A 17,626-nucleotide genomic window follows, 5' to 3' on the forward strand; every position below is an offset into this window, starting at 1 on the left:
AGAAGGAGCACAGGTTTCTAATAAAAGGTCTGAGTTGCAGCACAGAAGAGCTGTAGCTTAGGAAGACTATGTGGAAGAACAGAGATAAAAAAATAAAAATATTCAGCTTGCTATCTCAGCTGCTAGGCTGTGCTGTGCTCCATGTCAATATTTACCTCTAGCAAATACCCTCAGGTGTTGGTTCAGCTTTGTGTACTTATGTGCAGCTGGTAAAGTAGCTCTGGGGGTTATGTGAGAGGAGCTGGCGGTGTGGGATGTACTCCCAGCCCTCCTGTTCCCTCTGGCCAGGGTGTTAGGCTCATTGCAGAGAGTATTGTCTCAGCAGTGGGGCTTGGGGTCTCTCTGAAGCCTGGGACTGGAGGGAGGGAGGAATTGGGGTTATATGGGGGATCTCAGGGCTGGTTTTGGTGGGTGTTGGCTTGCTGGGATGCTTGCACATCCCTGCAGGCATAGAGAGGGGGACAGCAGGGAGCTTGCCCTGGGGAGAGGTGCCTGTGCCCTCCTGCAGGTAGGTGAGATGGGAGATGTTGGAGACTTCTTTCGCCCTGGGCCAGCAGTTTCTCGATGGTGGGTGCTGCCACCCCAAATGGACCATTTTGCAAGTAAAGATTATTTCCTAGATTATTTCCTAGATACCATTGTGAGAGGAGCATTTCTGTGCATAGGTGGTGAAATGCATCTCTGGGAGGGGTTGTGATCTCTGCAGAGAGGAACTCCAAGTTTGATTTAATTAAACAAGGAAGCACACAGAGGCAGCCTGTAGCTGGGTTTGGAACTAATGAACAGCGGTGGATTTGCTGTAGGTAGCTCTTTGTGGCAGGAAAACAACCCTGTGGAGAAGAATGGCTGAGGCTAGAGCCCTGCTTTTCACTGCTCCTTCTGCCAAAGAGTTGTGTTAAAATCCTGCATGGGGGTGTGCGTGGGATGGCGGTTTGTGTGCCCGAGCCCGTAGGGCTGCCAGCTTCGCACAGCATGTTTGTTTTGCATGCACCAAACTTGAAATCACTGCACTGGCAGCACTGAAATCTCTGCAGGGCAGAGAGTGTTGTGTTCCCATCCAGCGCTGTCTTTTCCACTCCTTCTACAAGTGAAAGACCCAAACCGGCACAGTGAGAGCCCCAAACCTGCCACGCACAGAGCAAGACCCAGGTATGTGGCCCTGCTGTACTAATACATTTGTGCCCATCTGTGCAAGGGATGAGGGGGTATGAGTTTGTTGCTGCCTGCCCATTCTGCTGTTCTGCAATGCTCTTTCTTCTTGTCAAAAGTTTGTGGTTGGTTTTTTTTTGTTTTTTTTTTTTTTTTTTTATGACCTAGTTAATCCTCCTGCCTTCTCCCAAATGATGGATGAACCAGCCTTTACTCTTATTCTACACGCATTTTTGACTCATTAGATGACTAAATGAGTTCTGTTTTTTCAACCTGGGGAAGCTTGGGACTTGGGAAACTAAGTAAAAAAAAAGTGTGTTAGACTGAAGCAAGCTGATTGTGAAGCACCTTTGCACAATCTCTTCCCAAACACCCCCTGTATCAGCGCTGTCCGGCTTAACATTTATTGGGTTTTGTGTCTAAAAACCCAAACGCCGTGATGTCCAAAGACCGACTGCTCTCCCACTTCCCCGGGATTTTTTCCATCTGTTCGCTTTGGCTTCCAGGCTGACTTGTGCTCCGGGGGCTCTGCGGGACCCCTGCCCTGCCTGCGGGCTCCCCACCCTCCCTGCCCGGTCACCCCGAAACCCGCCGGGTGCCGTTTAGCGGCTCTTTGCGGGCGGGAGGGGCGGCTGTTAGCAGCAATACGGTAGCGGGTGTCTCCTAGCAGCCGCGACGCGGCGGGGATGGGCGGGCGGTATCGAACGGCGGGGCCGGGGCTTCGGCATCCCCGGCAGCATCCCCGGGGCCGGTGGCGGGGGATAAATGGTCTTGTCTGAGCCCGGGAGCGGGGATGCTGGGACACGGAACAGATCTTCAGGTGATGCTTCATGGACTGCTTATCAGGCAGAAAGCGGGGGACCCAAACCCTCGCACCTAGGGCAGGCAGGCCGGCGGGGTTTGGGGGGGCTGGTGCTGGGCTGGTTTTCCCTTTAGTGCCTTTTGAGGTTATCAGCATGGGAAAGGCAGGTATTGCCTTGCTGGGGCTGTGCCGGATTCCCCCGAGCTCCAAAAATCCTCTCGGTTTCTCCCAGCTGAGTCTTGCAAAGTGGCCGAGTTGAACACAAGGTGACGGGAACCGTCTGTGCACCGGGCAGGAGGGTGTGTCGTGGTTTAACCCCAGCCAGCAACTAAGCACCACGCAGCCGCTCACTGGGGTGGGGGAGGAAATCGGGGAAAAAAAGTAAAACTCCTGGGTTGAGATAAGAACGGTTTAATAGAACAGACAAGAAGAAACTAACAATGATAATGATAACACTAATGAAATGACAACAGTAGTAATAAAAGGATTGGAATGTACAAATGATGCGCAGGGCAATAGCTCACCACCCGCCGACCGACACCCCGCCAGTCCCCGAGCAGCGATTCCCTGCCCCCCCCACTTCCAGTTCCTATAGTAGATGGGACATCCCATGGTATGGAATACACCGTTGGCCAGTTTGGGTCAGGTGCCCTGGTTGTGTCCTGTGCCGACTTTTTGTGCCCTGGCTGGGCATGAGAAGCTGAAAGATCCTTGACTTTAGTCTAAACACTACTGAGCAACAACTGACAACATCAGTGTGTTACCAACATTCTTTGCACACTGAACTCAAAACATAGCGCTGTACCAGCTACTAGGAAGACAGTTAGCTCTATCCCAGCTGAAACCAGGATAGGGTGTCACCCAGGACCAGGGTGCGTGGCTTTTAACAGAGGCCTTCCCTGCAGGGCTGGTGGCAGAGAGGACCAGCACACAGCCTTTGCCAGTGTTCTTCCTTCTCCAGGGAATGAGCTTTTGTTTGCAGAGTGGTAGGGCTGGGATTATCAGCTGTTCGGGAGGTATCTCCTGTGCTTTGGGGAGGGCTGCAGTCACCCTCTGTTTGTGCTGGAGATCAAGATCTGCCCTGAGCTTTCTCAGGTCATGCTCTGGGCCAGCCCACAGTCAGGGGAGATGCCCAGGCTGTGTCAGAGCCACCTCTTGGGTATGAGCCCTGTGGTCCAGGGGTGATGCTCAGATGGAGATAACATTATGCAGGTTCCTTTCAGTCACCTGCAGCAGGCTGGCCATTCATGATGCTGCTGCTCTGGCTGTTCCCCTCTTGAGCAGGTATTTTATTGCATGTGGCAAAACTCCCCATGCGGGCAGTACAAAGGGTAACTGCTAAAAGAAACTGCCCAACCAACATAACTGTTAATTGTAGCTTTATTTGCCTTATGCTATTAACCTTCTCGTTCATACTGCAAATCTGGTATCGTTTAGGTCTCTGATCCTTCCAGCTGTAGGAAATGAGTGGGCAAAGCCAGGGGCAAGCACAAGTCATGGAGGGAATGTGGTGTTCCTGGCAGCAGGAGATGGGGCCGGTGGGACTCAGAGCTAGGAGCTTTATCCTGACCCAGCATCAGCCTCCCAGGGCCGGCTCTGCCTCAGTACCAGCCTGTATGCCTGCACCAGTGTGCAGTAACCCTGTAAATGAGGTGATCGTTAAAGGGAAGACGAATATAGCTTATAATGGAGCATAGTTGACAACAATGTAATGAAAAGAACTTCCTCGTGAATTCTGGGCAACACATCTCTGGAGGCGTGATTGTGAATTGAATGTTTTAAGTAATGAAAACCATACTAAAGAAAGCACTGAAGGGACTAATTCTGCATAGCTGGAAGGGACAGAATAAATAATATAGCATTATTTATTTATTAGATACTTAATATACTATTTTAACTTCCGTAATCCCCTAATTCAGCTCCAAGATGCCTACTCTCGAGGTTTGACTCTTTGCTTAATTCTTCCAGATGAAGATGTACATGGATCATTTGCTGAATCCCAAAGCACCTTCAAGGAAGACAGCTGTCCTCAGCCCAGTGCCCGGATTCAATTTCCACTATGGTCTGCTAGCACTTCTTCCGCAGCTCTTAAAAGTAAAACCTCATTTTCAAGAACTGGCCAGCTTAGTATGATCGGTACCACTACCTGAGTATTTAATACTGGGGGGAAAAAAATCAATGGTGTTTCATACCAGGACACTAACAACTGGCACTGCCAAGGTACAGTTCTGTTCTGGGTCATTTTGGAAAAAAGCATGGCAGACCATGGCAGTAGCTAGCTGGAAAGTTCAAAGTGCCATGCGAGAGGAGCTGATGCCATTCAACAGATGCCTGTCTTCACTCTGAGTGACTTCCCAAATTTGCCGAGGTGCTGACAGTATGCTCTTAGTGAAGAGATGAAAGACAGTGTCTTCCCTTCTGCTGATTGAGATGTCATTCTGCCAGGTGTAAGGCCTTCCACCAGCACAACCTGAATTCCAAAACGTAATGCTGTGGCTGGTGTTGTGCCTAAACGGAAGGAAAGCCTTACACTGGGGGGGGGAGCCTGAAGTTTGGTAAAGATGCTAGAGGTGTATGTGGACACCAGCAAAAACAACTAATGCAAGAAGGGCATTAGCTGTGTTTACCCATTTGTTATCTTAGGAACGACAGAGAAATTTGTCCCCCTTTCTTTTCCTTCCACAATGTCATAACCCAAGTCATATTTTTACTGAAGAAAATCTAATGGCTAAAGGAAGAAAATGTTTTTCACTCTTTTCAGGAAAGAAATGCTATGTCCTTGGCATGAAGTTGTTTTTGTATTCTCCCGTAGGGAGTCTGGGACAGTCACCCTCCCATGCTGGTGACTGCTGTAGATAGAGGTGGAGGAGGTAAAGCACCTTGTGTTTGTAAAGAGAAAACTGTCACACTGCATCCCCACCAAGCTCACTGTCACCAAGGTCTCCCGTGGCCCCTCTGATCACCTGATTTTTTCCAGCCGTGAAGAGTCCTTGCTACCCTTCAGGGCAGTGGTGAGTGGGAAAAGCTGTCATTCTCTGCCCTCAAACCCCACTGGTGTGAACTGTACTGCAAGACCCTGCGTGTTTTCAGCATTTTCCTTGGAATGGTACAGCACCAAAGGGATTAGCAGAAGAGTCAGATTAAGATCTCCTGCAGTACATTACTAACAACAGTACTGTTAATGGCTACCAAAGCTCAAGCACTCACAAGACTGTAAATTCCCCTGTCTTCTAGGTGGTCAACAACCAGCGATGTGCTTCTGGCCCCGAAACACTGAGTGCTTCATCCAGGAAGGTCCTGATGCAGAGGACAACTCACCTATTATGTCCTTAGCTAATCAAGATGTCACTGTGGCTCCTGCATCTCTCCAGTCACCCTCTAATGCCAACCAGTCCATGGACTTCATTCGCTGCCTGCCACCTCACCTGTCCATCTACATCCTGGGTAAATCTGCTCTGATTTTCCAAGGGTGGTTTCCCCTAAGGGTAATGAATGGTCTCTAGTGTGGAGAGGGGTAAGCCAATCTGTCCCTTTAATTTCTCAGGGCTTTTGGATCAAAAATCCCTCAGTGCATGTGCTGCTGTGAGTAGATGCTGGGATTTTCTGGCCAAAGAAGTCAAGAAGGAACGTGTGTGTCAAAGCATAGTACAGGAGAAGATCCTGTATTTGCAGGTATGATGCTTGGGCTTCTGCTAGTATTATGCACTTTAAAAAGAGGGTGTCTTTCTGCTACTGCCCAAGCCATTAGTGGAGATGCTTTTACTACAGGCTACCTCCCAACTTCGCCCTGTTCCTTCTTCCTCTGCCTGCAGAGCTAAGCCAAGTTAGATGTTCATACTGTCAAAAGTAAGCACAACAGAATAGCTTTTACTGACCTCTAAAGGGTCTGTATCTCTAAAAATGGATCAAATTCTTGTAATCAGGAAAGCAGAGTTTGGTCACAAATGCAAATACTGGACTCCCAGGAGCTAGTGAAAATTGGGCAGAGCTACAGTGGCTCCCTGAGGCAGCTCAAAAAAGAGCTTCATTTGTTCCACATAGGAAGATGGAAATGCTAGGTTTCTTCGTGAGAAGCCAGAGCTGGTGGTTGGGACACAGTAAAGCAGAACTTCTACGAAAGGATTGTCCTGGTTAGTACAGACCTGCCATACACCATGCGAAGTGTAAAGGTAAATCTGCAAAGAGATAGTTAGGAGTCTCTGCTTTGATTTGTGAAGAGAGCATAGAAATCTGAGCTCTGTGCTAGCATTCAAAGAAGGCTTAATGGAAGGTTTCACACATTAAAAATGAATCTTAAATATTGAAGATGTTTTGAGAGCCTCTCACCTCACTGGGTTTGGATTCTGAATAAACTGAGTGCTCACCAAAGATGAGATGTGCTTTGAAATTTTGCAGCTTATTAAAAGCTTAAGACTGGAGTTTGGAAAAAAAATAAAAAGCAATTATTTCTCACAAGAAGTTAAATCTTATACCGACAAAGTGGTAAATGCAAGCCAGATCTCTTAAACAATAACAACAAGCCAGTGTGTGGTGCAGCTCAGCTTTGCATGTAACTTCAGCATCCCATGGGATTCTAAAGCATCAGCACATGAGCAGCATCCTTTGTGTGCCTGGGCTCTGCAGTGACTGTGTTGCCTCTACTGGTTTATTGCAGGGGTTGTGCCCTAGAGGAGCAGTTTCAAACTATGCTAAAACAGTCGGTGTGACAGTTCCGCAGTTAAACGAAGAGGGTGATGTCATCGAAATGGAAAGCCACAACTGGGGAAGTAAAACAAAGGTATATTGGAAGTTGCTTGCCTTCCATGGATCCTGCATTTCAGTATTTGGGGAGGAAGGAGGACATGGTCTTGGAAGACAGGATAGTGAATTCCGAGTTGCTTTGCTCTTCTCTTCTCCTGCTTCTGCCTTGCACCATCGTGAGCAGTTCATAAGAACCAGTGCTTGCTCAGCACCTTCTTGCATGGGAGGGAGCCTGCACCCCTGAACTCCTGCCTTGTCCTAATGCGTCCCCCAGTCACATGCGTAGCCTCGAGGCCAGGGGTGGTGGCAAGGCTGTGCAGCATCACAAGGACATGGCCTTTTTCCCAAAGAATAAAGGGTGCAGCTGTCAGGTCTTCCATTTTTGCCAGGGAACACAGCGTAGAAACAACCCCTGTTTCTGCACTAACCAGGAAGTTCCTGCACTCTGGGTGTTCCTTACCAACACTTTCTGTCTCTGTTGGTCTCATTGCTATAGTGGGGACCAAGCTGATATGTTTAATACTATGGATTAATGCTGCATTCCTCCCTCCATGAGTTACTTTTCCCTATTTTTCTTTCCATCAGGAGGAGGAAGACAATCTGCAGGCAGCCTATCACGATCTGAAAACTGACACAATCCAGCTGGAAGAGAGAAATGTCTTCTGTGGCTCCTACAATATTCGTGTCCTCACGGACCAGTGAGTAGACTGCCCAGCTGCAGGGCCAACAGCGGCTTCTGAAAACCTGTCCGTTCCCTGTGATGCTTCTGTGAGAATGTATGGCTGGAGAAGGGTCTCTCAGCATCAGTGTTAAGAAATCCTCAGTGTCAAATCCAGTTTTTTATAAAGATACCAAGATAAGCTATTTTTAAAGACATACGGGTTAGTGATCCAGTGTACCACAAGGGATATGGGGCTGGGAAGAGCCCTTTCCCCTCGTTAAGCTTACCTTCCACATACAAACTTGGGTATGCAGAACTAGGGACCTTGGTTGTGTTGCCCTGCAAAGGATTCACCTGCTTAAGAGTATTGCCCATCAGGTTGCTCAGTGAGGACCATTAAACATTGAAGCAATGTCTGTCACAGTCTTAGACCTCTTGTACCTTGTTAGCTAGCTAAAGCTCATCTCAGTCACTGTTTCTTATCCAGATCAGACCGAAGCAGAACAATCCATTACAGTGGTGGGAACTTGGTAGCCATTGGCTCTGCAGACCGAAAAGTGAGGCTTCTTGGTATGTCAGAAATGAAAGAAGTGCCACCTCTGCTCTCTGGCCATGCTGGGAGCATTAAAGCACTCTTCCTCAATGAGAAGAAAGGGTTTGTTCTCAGCGCAAGTTTCGATCTCAGCATCAGGTGAGCAGTGCTTGGACTGAGCCGTGGGATACCAGCCCCCAGCAAATCTAGGAAAAATGAAACTTTAATCCTTCCACTCCAATCTTTAAGAATCCTCCTTCCACCACTTTCATTAGAGTAATGAAGAAAGGACAGTAGATAAGGGAACACATCCCCCACTCACATAGGACAGCTTCTGTTTCCCAGTTTCACCCAGTACTGAGTGATAAAATATGAAGATACAGTGATGCACAGATTTTCATAAAGTATCTTAAAACACCAGATATGTTTCAAATAAGCACTTGCAGTGAGATTCTGGCCTTGCTAATGTTAGCATCAAGTTCAGGGAGGCTGGGTTTCTCTGTGACATTTTAGAAGGCCTGTTGTGCTAAGAAGGCTCAACACCCTAGTACCTGCTGTACAGCTGCTCCTTTTCAGGTACCGCACCCTGAAACAAGGGGTGGAGATGATCAGCTCTCACATTTATCACTAAATCCCAAGAGTATCGTGATGAGGGGTTGTCATGGTTTAACCCCAGCCAGTAACTAAGGACCACGCAGCCAGTCCCTCCCTCCCTCCCCACCCAGTGGGATGAGGGAGAGAAGTGGGGGAAAGAGGAAAAGGTAAAACTCATAGGTTGTGATAAGAACAGTTTAGTAGAACTGAAAGGAAGAAACTAACAATGATAATAATAACAATAATAAAATTACAATAATAATAAAAGGATTGGAACATACAAAAGAAGTGATGCACAACACAATTGCTCACCACTCGCCGATCAATGCCCAGTTAGATCCCGAGCCACCCCCCCAGCCCTACTCCCCGCAGTTTATATACTGGGCATGATATCTCATGGTATGGAATATCCCTTTGGCCACTTTGGGTCAGGTGCCCTGGCTGTGTCCCCTCCCAACTTCTTGTGCCCCTCCAGCCTTTTGCTGGCTGGGCATGAGAAGCTGAAAAATCCTTGACTTACTTAGTCTAAACACTAAGCAACAACTGAAAACATCAGTGCGTTATCAACATTCTTCTTATACTGAACCCAAACCATAACACTCTACTAGCTGCTAGGAAGACAATTAACTCTATCCCAGCCAAAAGCAGGACAGGGGTGAAAAGCTGAGCAGCAGATTGTCTGGCTCTGGCATGGCCATTGCACAACTTCATCAAAGACAGCATTTAACAAAAGGGGATAGAGTTTACATGGATTCAGGCTCTGTCTTCCCTGCTCCAAAAGGGCTGGTTTTTTAAGTGGAGGCTTGAGTTCTCTAGATAAAGTCAAAAGAAATCATGTTGGCACCAGCCAGTAAAGAAACAACCTTATCTTGTAAAGCTCTACATTTTAAGGTCAACTGAAGGTAACCATGCCAAAGGTAAAATCTAGCCACATGTTTCCAGGCAGTTTGGAGGTAGAACAAAGTATATGGGTAAAAATTTAATACTAAGCCTGACTTCATCATTCCAAATCCTCTGACACCTTAGTGGAACGACTCCTCATTTTAATCCAGTGTGTATGGGAGAAGAGCTGGGCCCATTAAGTAGGAAATAACAAAAAAGATGAATAAGCCATCAATTAAGTTAATCACTATTCCCTTTTTGGTCGGTCCTTTGTAGATGCTGGAATATATACAGTGGTGCTTGTACGAAAATCTTTAATGGTCACTGTGGGACAATCACCTGCTTGGATTTACATGAAGAGCAGCTTGTGTCAGGAGCCAGAGATGGGATGGTGAAAGGTGAGAGCCAAGACCAGCAGCTTCCCAGCCAAAGGCAAACAGTAGTGAGCAATGGGCAGAGTATGTGGGAGTTGTGATGAGTGTGACACAGGCAGTGTGTGAGCAGCAAAGTAAGTCTATAAATTGGAAGGTGAATTTTAGTATCTCATACTTTTGCTTCCAGAACAGCCTAAGCTGACACATGCACATGCAAGGGCTCTGATTGTGTCATTGAATAAATTCTCATTATTTCTGCTTTTATTTAATTTTAATGGCTTTGTGGCTACAGGGCTAGACCAAGTCTTGGGAGAGTGGTATCAACTTCCAGCTTTGCCAGAGATTTCCTTGTTAGCTTATAGAATAAGGATGAAAATGATGTGACATTTTCTGGACCTCACATTTAAAAATTTTGCCATGCAATTACACTCTTTAAGCCAACACCTGCTCCATGCAGAGCTGCAGGTACAAGGCACAACTGTAATTCCAATAGTCTCTTTTAATTAAAGCAGAAAAATTTGTTGTTGGGGCATACATATTTAATATTTTTCCTCTTTGCCCCTAACAGTGTGGAACCTGGAGAGTGGGAAATGTCTCAAGACTCTGAAACACAACAGTGCTGTTTGCGTAGTTAAAATGGATGGCACCCATGTTGTCAGTGGGTGTGACCGAGGGCTGGTGAAAGTCTGGTGTGCTGATACGGGCACTCTGATCAAAGTAAGTTTCTTAGGCGGATAATTTTGTGCTAAATTGTCAAAAAATCTCCTGTGCTTTTTTAGAGCTTTTTACTTATGCCAAAGACTTTGTTTTTAAAAAAATAATCCAAAAAACCAAACCCAAAAGCCATTTAAACTGATAAACTGCAGATTTATTGGTGAGCAAATAGCATAAAAACTGACTTGCAAACAACTGTCAATTTTAACCCAGGGCTTGACTTGCTTTGCTTAACCCCCATCATTACTTGTTCTCTGTAGATACATTCATCTCTTCTCCTGTAGAAACATTCAGAACCTGGGAAGAGGGTGGGAGGGCTTGACTAACAGCTCTCTGGGTCAGATGTATCATGGGTTAGCCCAAAACATGAACCTTGCTCTCAGAACCAGTTTATAAAGCTGGAGCAGCTGGATAGCTGCTCTGCAACGTAAAGATTGAGGCCAGAGTCTGGTAATTACCTTAGCAGGTGTCCAGAATTAGTATTAGTCCACATCTCTGAGAGGAGTGAAGCTCTTTCTACCTGTGGGGAAGAGAGTTGCAAATTGAGATGCGTCTCCAATGCAAGCTATCCCTGTTCCAGCTGAGCTAAGTTTGCAATTGCCCCTTCCACTATAGTCAGGGCAGTCCACTCTCTTCTCTCCTGGGCGAACATTCACTAGATCACAAACATCTTCGTGCAGTAATATCTATTTGGTGCATGTAATAAGGATGGAAAATGGATGTTAACTCTACACTAGTAGCTCATCATCAGCAACATGCCCAGAATATTTCTCATCAGCAACTATAAAACTAACGCGGTAATCCACAGGGTGTATTCGTATATTATAATAACACCTGATAAAACTACAATATAGTACGTAAGGCTGGTATTGTGAATGCCATAAGATATCTTGACGTATTTCCATCCAGATTGCTGACAGTGTTGCACCTATTTCTTTTACTTTGCAGACATTAGAGGGGCACCAAGGCCCAGTTAAGTGCTTGTCCTTTGATCAGTGGCACCTAGTCACAGGAAGCACCGATGGATATGTCCTGGGATGGAGCATGTTGGGAAACCTTAAGAGATGCCTAATAGCTTTCCGCCACCCTAAGTAGGAGTCAGATGTGTTTCAAGTTGTATTCAACAGTCCACTAAATCTGTAAAGAAAATGTCTCCCTTATAGGAACAGAAAATGCCTTAATTATCAGTCCTAGTATTTTAAATATCCTCACTTTCAACAATCTTCATCTTAAAATCAGTGTCAGGCACTACATGGTTGCAACCAGCGTTTGTGAGTTAAGACCTAGAACAATCTAAAATGCAAATACGCAACCACTTGTTCACAAACAGGGATAACTTAAGACTGACAGCGCATAGTCCAATATTTCAAGGATCCCAACCTGTATGCAACAGGGTATCACACTACCTGGTCAAGAATAGACACTGTCTATGTTGGAGGTGGCTGAGTTATATGCTGAACCCTACCAACTGTATGTTATGCCATTTTCTAATACTTTAATTGTATATTAGAACTGTGAAAACTGTAACATCATATTTTTTTCATTTACTTTCCTAGACATGAAAATGAAATTTAAAATGCAGCAGATGACCATAACTGTACTGGTTGCTGTGAGGATGCACTGGGTGGGTTGGTTGGTTAGTTTGGATACGAAGTGATTATAAAGGATTTCACTATTAGATATTTTAAATATCTTGATCACCTCCTCTGTTTAGCCTTTTGGTGGAGGCAGATCTTTGCATCTCCTCCAAGACAAAAGAGGTAGTTGATCATGTCTCCATGTGAAAGCATGGTGAATGTACCAACACTTACGTGCTGTGTTTTCAGGGAAGTTCTGTCTCTGGAGTTCCTCTATCTCAGGGTCATCAGTGGCTGTGCTGATGGAAAGATTCGCATATTTAACTACTTGACTGGAAGCTGCCTGAAAGTGTTGATGGCCAGCAGCAGAGGGGACCCCATATCTTCTTTCTATGTTGCAGGAAGCAGGTTGGTGACAACAGCTGCCATCAGTCTCTGAATCAAATTAGGTAGATTACATGGTAATTTAAGGACTTGTGTATTTTTCCTTTTACCATCCTTCTCACAGATAAGTTTTAAAGGGCTCTACTGCTTATTGACTGCTTTAATAATCTAGTTTTGTTAACAATGGCTGAAAAGAGATTTTTCTAGTCCATTCAGCAATGTACAATTTCCTGTTTCTATACAACTTAAGGTACAGATCCAACTGTAAAGCTGAAATCAGAACCCAAATTTCTTGAGAGGTTGGAGAATCAAGCCAAGGCCTGACAAAACCTTTGCCTGTTCCCTGATCTACTCTCTCTTTATAAAAGCCAATAATGGAAAATCTTTCCAGGTTCATTCACTTCTGTACCTCTAAACTAAAGGTAGTTCCCAACTTCTGTGTAAGCAATAGCTAAAATACTGGTGTGTTACCAATGCTGTTTTGTTCACAACTCTAAACCACAGCAATATATGGGCTGCTATGAAAAAAGTAACTCCATCTCAACCAGACCTGGTACACCCCTCCAATTTAGGTTTAAATGTCCCTAATAATATGGTATCTCCAGTTTCTTTTGGCATTGCACTGATCTATCTCAGTCCACTGTTGGCAATTTTCATCGTAATTAGTTTTAAAATTAATTTTGCCACAGAGCTGAATGAAAAGAGCCCCACAGAGGTCATACAAAGTATGAATTAAAATGTACAGAGTCTGACTGATGGGACTAATTGCTACCGCTTCCTTAAACAAGTGATGGTTATCTCAGATCTGTTGAAGCTCCAGTTTTGTACTGCTCAGAAGCAAATAGGCCCCTTAGGTAGTAACTGCTGTGTTATTGATATTTGTGCTTTTATCAGCTTTACCTTCCCATCTCCAGGATGGTGATCAATTCGCCAACTAGTCTGTTGATGTTCCAGTTTGAGGATGTCAGGTGGGACTATACCTTAGATGCTGACAGAGAGAAGGTGGGGAAGAAAAAAGAGCACAAGGGGACTTCAAATAGGACACGGCTTCACCTTCAGCGACCAAAACGCCACGACCTCAGCCAGCTGCATCGGCTTGCTCTGGAGACAGAAGATGCTGACCAGCTCGTGCTGTCTTGCTGGATCTGCTGCCGGTCACCAAAAAGCTGTGGAGCATCTCAAAGTATTACGTACAGCCTCGGCAATACGTTGGCATTTTCTAAAATGACCTAGAAATAATTTCAAGTACCCACTGCCTTCATCCTAATCAATATAAAGACTCCCTGCTTTTTTTAAAGGGCAGTCTGGCAAATGCTGTTGCATTTCAATGGTTCTGTCATTTTTAGGCTTTTATAAAACCTTTGTACCTTTACAGAAAGGTTTGGTATAAATTCAACACGTTTGTCAAAACAGGCACTGTCATTTTCCAACTGAGTAATAGAGAAATCAGTAGTATTATTCATTCTTACAGCTGGCGTGCATGGAAACATGCTGCTGATTCAGTGCTTGAATTATTTATTTTAAAATACTCTAGAAAGTCATAGGACACCTGCATTCAGGATCTGCCATCACCGGGAAATGCAACTGCACATAAACAGGCACTATTAAATTGTAGCATGGTGATGTTATTTTTTAAAAATCAGAGTTATTTAATACACTATGTATCACAACTCTTCCAGCTCTACAATCAAAATGTATACTGCAGATAAACTGATGGGCTAAGAAAGTTTTCAAGATTTTAAGGATATCAGATGCTAAAGTCCTTGATGCAGTTCTACCTGGTGAAAGACGTACAATTTGTAGAAATGGGAAACAAACGGGGAGTGCACAATATTTTCATTTTAGTGGCAAAAAAAGTATGGGTTGTGTATACATAATATTTTTTTAAAATCAACATTTGCTTTCATCTTTGAATTCTGTGAGGTTTTCTGCTAATCAAATATTTTTTTATTATTTCAAATACCTAGACCTTTAGAAACTGCCATAAGAGTCAAAACAGTAACCAAAGACTTGTAATCCCATCAGTGATGAAGATTTTATTTAATTAAAAAAAAAAGTTCAACAACAGCAAAGTTTAGAGATGACTTATTCTTCTGTTTTCTAGCTCTCTGCTATGAACTGATGAAATCAGCAGCTTGCCAGCAGCAGCAGCAGCATTTTCTCAAGATCGAAAAGGCTTTTCGCATCCAGGCAGAGCAGCAGAAAAATCTTTTCATTCCCAGCACCACACAGCCCTGTGCCTTTGCCTCAGGAAAGTCAGCAAAAGCACATTCTGCAAGAATCCTGACACGTACTGGTAAGGACTCTTCGCAGCTAGGTAGGACAGTAATTCTTCAAACAAGTGTACCTAAGATAAATGAATGGATTAAACAAAAGGTAAGGATCTCTAGAAGCCAGGCCCATTCTGGATGAAAGGTTTGCAGTGGTAAAATAGATCACTTGCAGAGCCTGTGATGGCTACAGAAGCTGCTTTAGATCAATCAAATAAACAGGACAAGTGCTCGGCTCTAGCTATAAGGCTTAGTTCTCTGGTATCTAGGTTTCTTTATTGTACCCTTATTCTATTTTTGATTTCTTTATCAGGTGTAGGAGAATTCTGCACAAAATTTATTCAAGTACTTAGTATTTCATCAATAGCGGTAGTTCAGAAAATAGTTTTTAAAAAATTATATGTGAATTGTCTCAGCCAGCAAAGACGTGGCAACCTGAAACTAGAAATGAGATAGTACTGAGATCACAAAGATGCTCTGTGGCCATTTGGCATTTGTCTCCTTAAGTTAGTTTTTCTCAGGTTTTATATTCAGAATCTGTTGGGATCTTGAAGTTTAAGACATACTCTGACATCTTACTTCAGAAGACCTGTACCGATTGAAAGTGTCTAACCTCAAACTCCTACTGTTTGTAACTAAGATGCAGGGTCATATGTTATGTGCAGATTAAACAGTTCTAAATTCTGTGAATGAGGAACAAGCAGTAATTTTCATTAGTGTTTTGCTGTATTCTGTCTTTCTGCACTGTAACTTAATGTTCTCTGAAATACATTTCTAGAGGGCAGAAGTTTCAGTTAACCAGTCTGGAAGAACAGAATTGTACTGCAAAGCAATGATATGCGAATGGCATGACATTACAAAGTGACAAATTAATCGCTATGGCAAGGCTTGTATCATAATCCCCATCTAGTTCTTAGTCAAGGTCATAATCACACAGTCCATCTTGATGTTTGTCATACAGCACAGGTCACTCCCTACGTCCCTTGAGGCAGCAAAGCTAGGCTATGAAGCATGTCTTGTGATTTCCAATTCAAATGCAACTCTGAGCAGTAATGGTTCGAAGTGGTTCTCAGGTGTTGGCTACTTCAAAAATTTCTACCAGGAACTGACTTGTCTTGAAGCCTTTTCCCAACGCATGAACTGTAGGACAAGAAAGGGGTGCATGGGAAGAGGTGGTGGGGAACCTCCTTCCTTTTAGAAACCAAGCCATCCACACACAAATACAATGTATGTTACAGAATCTGACTTTAGTCTGACCTGTACAGGCTATGGCAAGAACACTTCTCAGGCAACCAAGAGAGAGTTACCTCTGATGTTGGCAGCATCACTAGTGAGGCCAAGGATGAGCGAACTGAAATGGGCACCATTGGCTTGTAGCTTCCCACACTGCCTGTTCTGTAGATAAACTCGGACTGTCCATATGCCTGTCAATCCAGCACCCATCCTTGGTCTTACTCAGAGTACTATCTTGCCAACAATGATCACAAAAACTATCCTCGCCTTCAGCTGTATTTTATTTTCGGAAACAGATGGCAAATCTGAACATGGCCCTTCTCTCTACGGATCTGCACATCGTGACCCTTTCCAGCATGAAAAGAGAAGAGATCCAAGTTGTCCAATGTCCCCTGACAAGCTCCTCTTAACCGTCAGCATGCTGCAGAATGTCTGGAAGGCAGCTCCAGTCAGCTCCACTGTTAAGCACACTGCAAAAGTCAGGGAAGCATGGGAACCTCCATGGGAACATAGGCAACACCGCTCTGAAAAGGTACAAATATACAAAACCCCTCTGCAACACAAAAAGGATCAGACAGTCCAGCTCCAACGTGTGAGACTGCACAGCGATTCTCTGACTATGAAAAGAATTTCTATACCTTTTGAAACCAAAATGCTGCAGCTCAAGCTGAAAAACTCTTTGCATGGACCCACTGTGAATTCCTCCATCCCTGCTCCCTCTGTTGTACGTCCCAAGACTTGTGGTTTGCTGCGAGAAGAGAAAACTCACAGTTGTCACGGTAAAGTCATTCCTCTCCCTGAAGATGGGGTTCAGCTTATCGACTCCTTTACAGCTTCTTCTGAACTGATCAAAACATCTGTGATTGCACAAATGAAAAATGAAGTGATTTCCAGGAGAAAAAAGCCCTTTTGTCCATATGCTGCAGACCCTTCCCAGAGTGACAATGGGTTCAGGCTTCTGACAGGAAAACAGAAGGAGGCGTATGAGGCAGCTACCATAGCTCAGTATCAGGCACACCAGGCAAAGCTCATGGAAGATCAGCAAAGAGCATGCAAGAAGGCCTGGCTAAGGAAAATTAAAGGCCTACCTATAGACTCTTTTACTGAGGAGGGGAAAATAGCTGCTCCTGAACTGGGGCTTAATACATTTATCTGAGGTAACCCCTTAGCCCAACAACCAGTATCTGAGGATTCCAGTGTCCAGCTGAGTCTGCCATGTCAAGATTCCTGTGGTTTCTAAGTATAAAAGACATCTCCACTGTAAGTTTTTCTAAGAGATATTATTGGTGTATTCAGCTGTTTCTCAAGGCAGTGAATGGACTGAGACCTCTCCTGGATTTATCTTGCTGGACCTGCTGTTACTACAGAAACAGCACTGTTTGATGCTAATATAGTTCAACATATGGCTCAACTGTGTGTGATTAATAAAAAACCCCACTCTTATTAGAGTTTGTGTGCATTGATTAGAGTAAGCCAAAGAAGTGTGGACCAAAAACTGGCTGAGCAGCGGAGCCCAGAGGGTGGCCATCAGTGGCATGAAGTCTAGCTGGAGGCCAGTAACTAGTGATGTACCCATAGGTCAACACTGGGTCTGATCCTGATTAACACTTTCATTAATGATGTGGATGATGGGGCAGGGTACACCCTCAGGAAGTTGGCAGAGGAGACCAAACTGGGAGCACCAGAGGGTCGTGCTGCCATCCAGAGGGAACTG

The 17,626-nt window shown here is 44.7% G+C and overlaps 1 protein-coding gene across 1 annotated transcript; it reads left to right on the forward strand.

Moving 5' to 3' along the window:
- Nucleotides 1-5,230: 5,230 nt before the first annotated feature.
- FBXW10B (F-box and WD repeat domain containing 10B) lies at nucleotides 5,231-17,290 on the forward strand. The gene is given in 13 exon segments (XM_049812731.1): nucleotides 5,231-5,279; nucleotides 5,282-5,395; nucleotides 5,496-5,623; nucleotides 6,606-6,728; nucleotides 7,277-7,389; nucleotides 7,840-8,043; nucleotides 9,637-9,758; nucleotides 10,303-10,451; nucleotides 11,397-11,539; nucleotides 12,275-12,433; nucleotides 13,324-13,521; nucleotides 14,512-14,705; nucleotides 16,209-17,290. Coding segments are annotated over 13 exon segments (2,535 nt in total). The 5' UTR covers nucleotides 5,231-5,251; the 3' UTR covers nucleotides 17,069-17,290.
- Nucleotides 17,291-17,626: the final 336 nt, after the last annotated feature.

This window comes from Accipiter gentilis, chromosome 10 (assembly GCF_929443795.1).
Source record: "Accipiter gentilis chromosome 10, bAccGen1.1, whole genome shotgun sequence".
Taxonomy (NCBI): domain Eukaryota; kingdom Metazoa; phylum Chordata; class Aves; order Accipitriformes; family Accipitridae; genus Astur; species Astur gentilis.